At 30.7% G+C, this 8,106-nt stretch overlaps 1 protein-coding gene across 1 annotated transcript; it reads right to left on the reverse strand.

The window, feature by feature from the left end:
* Window positions 1–357, reverse strand: LOC120123722. The gene has a single exon (XM_039142542.1). It carries the CDS (start codon window positions 355–357, stop codon window positions 1–3), a length of 357 nt encoding a protein of 118 aa, XP_038998473.1.
* Window positions 358–8,106: the final 7,749 nt, after the last annotated feature.

Consider the following 8,106-nt stretch of genomic DNA (forward strand, 5'->3'; position numbering starts at 1 on the left):
TCAATTCATTGATGAATAAGTGAACCGATCAGACATCTTCTTAGTGTCCTCATCGGGCTTCATCTTGAAGTTATTATAGTTGAGAGTAAGGATACCAATCTTTGACTTCTTCACTTGGCTTGTTCTTTCATGGGCCACCTCCAACTTGTCCCATATATCCTTAGTGTTAGAGCATGAAAATACTCTACTATATTCATCCAAGACAAGTGCACAATAAAGGATGTGTATGGCTTTAACATTGAGTTGGGCAAGCTTCATATATTCACTTGTCCATTTCAATCGATTCCTTGAAGGAACGAGAGAACCGTCGATTATGGCATCCAAAAGCGCAAGGTTAATAGCTTTGATGAACAACATCGTCCAATTCTTCCAATAGGGATAATTTTCTCCATTGAAGTAGGATGGCCTAGTGATGAAGTGCTAATGTTTAAGGTAGTACGTGTTATATGTTAAAGTCATCTTCTCGGTTGAAAAAGAAATTGATAGAGAGATTCAAGGAACCTCACAGGGTTGTTAATTGTGACTCGATTTGATACCAATAGTTAAGATTCTTTTTGCTCTATCGATCAACCAAAAATATGCCAAGAGATAGTGAATTGGCCAAATAAAAAAAATTAGGGATATGGAGAGAAAGGATAAGAAATTAAGGCACAAAGATTTGAAGTGATTCAATTTCCTCAATGAAGTCTAAATCCATTACCTTAGCTCCAAACTAGGGATTTCTAACAAATTCACTAATTTGTTCTTTCTTTTTCTAGGTTCAAGAGTAACTTTTATAGATCCATATCTTTTCAATGGCTAAGATAGAACCAAAACCCTATTTACAAAAGAGTAAATCAAAGCAAACAAGAAAACCTCTAAAAGGTAGGTATTTACAAAGTTTAGCTCATAAAAACACTCTATGCACAAAAGAAAGGGGAAAATAAGATTGAAAGAGCTTTTCTCTTGATGTGGATTGCTTGGATAGATTTTGTAACCTTTTTCAAGTGTCATCGACTTGTTTTTATATGTTGGAATGTGTTTATGACCGTTTTTAGTTATTGGGGACATTTTGGAGTTGTTGGGGACATTTTGGAGCAATTGGGGATTAATTTTCTATAAAAATAAACTACCCAACTTAGAGAGTATCGATATTCGAGTGACGAGTATCGGTATTGCCTTTAAGAAACTAGTCAATTTTTACCATTGAGTATCGACACTATTTTTGTTTATTGAAATCTGAATACATTTGAAACCAAAAGGTAGTATTGGTACTGTCATGAGAGTATCGATACCTCTCTTACTTTTAGTATCGATATTGCAAGAACAATATCGATATTATTCATTTGTTATTGATATTGTAAGAATAAGAACAATATTGGTACTTCTTACCTCAAAAAACTGATTTGTGTTCAAATTCAAGTTTTATGGACTTTGAATTATTTTTTAAAACCTTGAATAAATTCAATCAAGTCCAAAAAAAATTTTCCCTTGAATTTGTTATATCAAAATAGGTTCGACACTTTATATTATAAGAATGTAAAGGAAATTTATGAAACTTAAGGACTTACTTTATGATATTATTTTTTTAAGGTGGTTACAAGTCTCCGTACCACTCTCTAGTAGATCCTGGTCATCCTTATACAGCTCAACTTGATTTTATATATTCGATTTGAGATAAAGATTAGTGTAGTTAAATGAATAGTCAAATGTTTTGTTTAAGTATGTACTATTTTAGTACTCGTGCAGTATTACATTGTTATCATGTTAGGTCTCTATTCTGCAGGATCTGGTACTTCTGACCGTAGGAAACATAAAGTTTGACTAGTATCATTTAACTGGTGTAGGTGTGTTCCTTGACCTAAATCATATGTTTACTTTTTATATTGTGATATGTTTTTCTATTACATATATTATGTTGGTATATTTGATTCCATAATAATGTTGTATTATGCTTGTCCTATTGGTTGGTTTAAATTTATGTATTGAGATTATATAAAGAAGTCTTGGGATCCTTTTTAGAGGATACATCCCCATCGTGTTTCCTGATTTCTATTAAGTTTCTCTTCAGAGGATAACTCGAGATTCTCTTTGGAGGGTACATTCACATTATGTATCCTTATTTCTGTTGAGTTCCTCTTCATAGGTTAACTCCGATTTCTCCTCGAAGAATAATGTCTATATCCTGATTTTTGTTTTCTGTTCTAGGCCTATCTTCGAATGGCTCATGTTTCTCTTTGAAAGATGATGTGCTCATTCTGTTACTCAGAATAAAAGGTAAGGTAGTCGACGTTTGTGGTGATATATTGATAGTAAAATATATGAATTTTATTATTGTCTAATTATTATGTTGTGTATTACAATATGCTTGGATTATCTACTTTTCAATATTTTGGTCTGATTGCACTTAATGGGCACACTAACCTTTGTATCTCACTCTATTTTTGTCTTTCATTTTTAGATTGCCAGATGTAGGATCGGTTTGACTATCGAAAGTGTAGTCTCGATTTTATATTGTACGAGGGTAAACATTTATTTTCAACCATCTTTGACTGTGGCATGAGTTTATTTATGATAACAAATTTGATAAATATTTTCCAAAACAATTTATCAACTTTCGTTGGTCACTACACTGTTTATTGTGACTTCCATGATCTAGGTATAGTTTCTAGGTTGTGTCTAGGGTTACATAAATGGTGAAATTCAATACATTTTTAAAAAAAAATATTTTTTTAAATTTTATTTGAAATCCTTACTTAAAAACTAAAAAAAATTAAAAGAAAATTTTGTTCGCAATTGATAAACCAAAGAAGATATTTTTATTAATTTAAAATATCACATCATCCCTTAATGATACTTAATGATCGATGCTTATATTTTTAACAAAATCTAAAGTTTAATTCTTATTTTATAACTTTTGAAAAGTTTAATAACTAAAAAGATCATTTTATCATAGTATAATGATTAATTGTGTTGTGTTTAGTTTAAATGAATATATATTGTAATAGCATAAGAAAAATTTTAAATGCTTCGATACATTTTTTTTTAAAAATTGTAAAGCTCTAAACATATACTAACATTTAATTATCCCAGATTATTTGAAAAAAATGTAAAGCTACTTGAATGCTTCTTTAATGAATAAATTTTATTTTATTTTAAGCGTATAAAAAACCAAAATAAGAATATTAATAAAATGAACAATTATATATATGCCGAAGAATTTATTTATATCAGTGTAAAAATTAAAACAGATCTATATATCTTCACTAAGCGATTTGCTCCACGAACTTTTTCGACAGAATCAAGACATGATTCATATCACAAACTCTAACAACTATCGTTTTGATTGAGAATACCTTTTACATATATATATATATATATATATATATATATATATATATATATATATATATATATATATATATATATTAAACTATATCACTTCTAATTTATTAAGAACTCGACATGCTAGGGTTAATTTTGGAATTATGTACCAGGGTTTTCTATTATAAATAGAGATGTAACCTAAACCTATTATCATTGAATAAAAATTTTCTAGCGCCGCCTAGGCACCGAGGACGTAAGCACATTGCCGAACCTCGTTAAAATTCTTGTGTTCTTTCGTTTACTTTGCCCGATTTATCAACAAGAACATATAAGATACAATTTGAATTATTAAATTAGTAATTATACAAAAAAATTATAGAAATGTTTAAAACTATTTAATTATACACTTGTTACAGTTTGACTCGAATTTAAAGTAACACAAATTAATTAATATTGAAATTTGGGAAAGTAAGAATTCTAGTTTGATTAAAAGTAGATAACTTTATTAAAGTAGATTTCTACTTTATTTAGTTTGCCTTTATAATCAAGTATATATCCTAGTAAATAGATACTAAGGGTAAAGTGTTAGATATCAAGGTTTTTATTTCTCTAAAATCATCTTGTATTTTCTTCCTTCATGTAAGTGAAAATTTTCTCCTCTGCCCGTGGTTTTTCTCTTTTGGGTTTTCCACGCAAATCTTGATTTTTTTGTTTTTGTTTTCTTTTTCGGTCATATTTATTTGTTTATCGATAATTGTTCCCATATTATAACAAATTGCTATCAAGCTTCAGGTTTAAGACTATGACAACAATGAAGTATGATATTCTGTTATTGCATCGAAACATCAAGTCCTCGTTATAGCAGGTGAAGATTCGAGATGCTCTTGTACAGTTAGATCTCAACAATGCAATAGAATGATTTAATGAGAAATCGGCAACACAATGGACGAATGAAAAAAAAAGGTGTAAGGATTGTAATGTCCTTTCTCAGCTTCATTTACAATTAACAAATCAAATTTTGTAGAATGTGTTGAAAGGGAAAAAAATTGCCTCTTTGCGGGAAAAATTGGAGCAACTATGCATGCAAAAATCATTGACCAACAAGTTGCACTTAAAACATCATCTTTATTCGCTCGAGTTGGGGGAAGATTCGTCTCTTGAAAAGCACCTAACTACATTCAAGGAAATTGCCTCTGATTTAGAAACTTTAGAATTGAAGCATAACAAAGAAGACTTAGGATTGATCTCCTATGTTCACTACCTCCTTCCTACTCATCTTTTAGAGAAATAATCATGTACACTCACGAAACACTCACTCTTGGAGAAGTGTACGATGGCCTACACTCGTTTGACAAGATGCAACATCTTGTATCTGGTTTCGAGCCCTGAACAAATGGTCTTGTGGTGTATGGATCGACTAGCTCAGACCATGGAAGAAAAGGTGAGCATTCTTCTGGTAGTATTGGAAGAGGAATATCAAAATCTTCCAACCGAGGTAAAACTTGTCAATTTTTTAAAAAGAAAGGTCATGTTAAATCGGAGTGTTACAAGTTACACAATAAATTAAAAGAGAAGCTAAAGAGCAATACTCTGAAAAATCTGGTGAGGCTGATGTATCAGAGAAGTGCAGTGGCGGGAACTCCTGTTGCTGCTGATGACAACACTATAACAAGTGATGAGTGGATACTTAATTCAGGTAACAATTTTCATATGAGTCTTAATTGCAACTGGTTTGCTACGTATAAAATTGTATCTACATGCGATATATTTTTGGGAATAATGTCCATTGTAAAGTCGCAGGTATCAGCACAATCAAGATTAAGATGTTTGAAGAGATTGTTCAAACACTTGGTAATATGAGACTTGTTCCAGATTTAAGCATAAATCTAATTTCCTTAGGTAAAGGGTACAAGTTCTCCAATGAAAGTGGAGCTATGAGAATTTGCAAAGGCTCTCTTGTTGTGATGAAAGGGCAGAGAAAGACTACCAAATTTTATGTTATACAAGGTTCAACAGTTTTAGATAATGCAACGGATATTCCTCCTTTGTGTCAAATAATATTGTTACTGGTAAAACTGTCTTTACTAAATTAAGCAAAAAGAAAGTTTTTCATTGAACAAGTTAACCATAGGCAGAACAATTATGTGAAGCAGAAAAGAGTTCAATTCTGTGGCATAACGAATTTCAAGATAAAATTACCATTGATGATCGGGATTTGTTATGCATGATATTGCTTGTGGTGATACATTTGTGAGAAAAGTTGGCACTTATGATAACCATGTCGATGTGAAGAATAAATCCAAAATTAGAAAAAACTTGGATTCGATTGATGTTCATTACTAAAGATTACCCCCTGTTGAGGTGATATGGAAGAGGTGAAGAACTTGTTCCTTAAAGTGAAGAATTGTTTCTTGTTGAGTTTGAGTGCCTCATCGAATTTGGGTGTTTTGTCTCAAAACCTTCGCACTTTCAGAATTTGTGTCAAGGTGGAGATTTGTTAGAGTTTGACTCTAGTTAAAAAGTGACACAAATTAATTAATATTTAAATTTAGAAAAGTAAGAATCTTAGTTTGATTAAATGTAGATAACTTCGTTAAAGTAGATTTCTACTTTATTTAGTTTTACTTTGTAACTAAGTATCTATCCTTGTAAATAGATACTAAGGGTAAATGATATATCAAAGTTTTTCTTTCTCCAAAATCCACTTGTATTTTCTTCCTTCGTATTAGTGAAATTATTGTTTTTCCCTTTTAGGTTTTCCACATAATTCTTGGTGTTCTTAGTTTTTGTTTTCTATTTCGATCGTGTTTATTTATTTGTCGATAATCGTTCTGATATTATAAAACACTAATATAAATAAATTCCTCTTATATATATATATATATATATATATATATATATATATATATATATTAGAAAATATGAATTAAAGCACTATAATAATATTCAAGCAAATTAACTTGAAATTAATCATTTTTTATGTTAAATTCTCTCCCTTGATTAGTTCTAATATTCCACTCAATTAGTATTAAGCTCCTTCCTTCCCTTTACTGAAGTTAAAATGAAAAAAATATCAGATTGTCTAAGGACGGTAGCCTGATTTAAGATTAAGGAACGGTAGGAAAGGGGCGCAACTGAAAATGCTATAAAAAAGGCGCAACCTAAAATATTAATTTTTCTTAACATTTTTCGGCTGCACACCTTCTTCATAACATTTTCAGTTGGCAACCGAAAATGTTACTTTCTTCTGAACATTTTTGGTTCAACCGAAATGTAAAAAAATTAACATTTTAGCTTACGCTCAACCGAAAATGTTATATTTTTTATAACTTTTTTATTGCGTTTGTTCCCTACCATTCTTTAACGTTAAATTAAGTTGTCGTACAACAGAACTTCTCAAAAAATCACTTCAAAAATTTATTACAATTATGGTCGAATAACCCATTCAATGGCTATTATGGTTCTCCTTATATAGGATTGATTCCACACGGGCTGTAATAAGAACTTATAATAAATCAGATATTAGTTTGGCAATGGGCCTATTGATTCCACACAAGATGTTCTGTGTGAAACAACAATTGATTTGGCCTCAAACGATAGTGAAAAAGTTACATTAAGGTTACGTGATGATGATAATAAAAATATTAATACAACCAAATATCTTACGTTTAGAATAAATTGGGAAATTGGCAGACTTTGTTTTTAACTTTTAGTCTGTAGTTATGAATGACTTGTATGTGTGGTTGATGGCTACTCAAACGAACTAAATTTTCTTTTTCTTTGGTTTTCTTTTCACATTTATACAACCCCATTATAGATTCAAAATGTTGGTGAAATTATACTAAATAATTTTTTATTATTAAATAGGCTAAATAAAAAAATAAGTATACAAATTGTACCTCAATTCTCGAATAGGTGCCTAATTTTTTTTGACCAATCCATGTGTCTAACGTTACAAACGTTACCATCTTAGGTGTCTGGGCCGTCAAAAGCGTTAATTTTTCTCGTTAATTGACATGTGTCACAATCTAGTGATTTTGAAATTTATTTTTTTAAATAATATTATATTTATAAAAGAACCCTAATTTCTCTTAAATTATAAAAAAAAACCCAAAATACCTAAAATTCTCAAATCCTCTCCTTAACCTGTCATTGCCCCCTTTTCGGCCACGACCACCGTCGCCGACATAGTCTTTGCCATCCTCTTAATCATATGTCGTTGTAGTTTCCATCAATTGGCCGTCGAGATCGCGTGGGATCACGATTTCATACTAGGGTTCGTGGGGTATAAAACGTCGATTAGTTGTCGACCGACCATCAATCGGTCACGATTTCATAGGGGTTTTGGTCGTTGGGGTGAGATGAGGTCGGGTGGAGCTTCATTAATGGCAAAGGGCAATGGCTCTACTTGGGTTTAGGGGTTGGAATGAAGGTTTTCAAAGTTTTGGGGTTATTTCAAAATATTTATGTTTTTTAATATATAATTTTAAATTTTTTAATTTTGCAAAAAATTTTAAAATCACCAGATTGTAATTCATGTCACTTAATGGGAAAATTAACGTCGTTGACTGCTCAAGTACCTAAAATAGTAACGTTTGTAATGTTAGGCACCTAGATCGGTCAAAAAATAATTTAAATACCTATTCGAGAATTGATGTATAGTTTGAACATTTATTTTGGTATTAAGCCTATTAAATACAGTTATTATTAGTAACTTGTCCGAAAGATTAGGGTTGATCTTTAGGTTTATTTAACAATGCCCAATGTTTAGGTGAAAATAAAAATAAATAAAAATTTTAA

The sequence above is a fragment of the Hibiscus syriacus genome, unplaced genomic scaffold (assembly GCF_006381635.1).
Source record: "Hibiscus syriacus cultivar Baekdansim isolate YM2019G1 unplaced genomic scaffold, ASM638163v2 tig00110402_pilon, whole genome shotgun sequence".
NCBI classification, from domain to species: Eukaryota; Viridiplantae; Streptophyta; class Magnoliopsida; order Malvales; family Malvaceae; genus Hibiscus; species Hibiscus syriacus.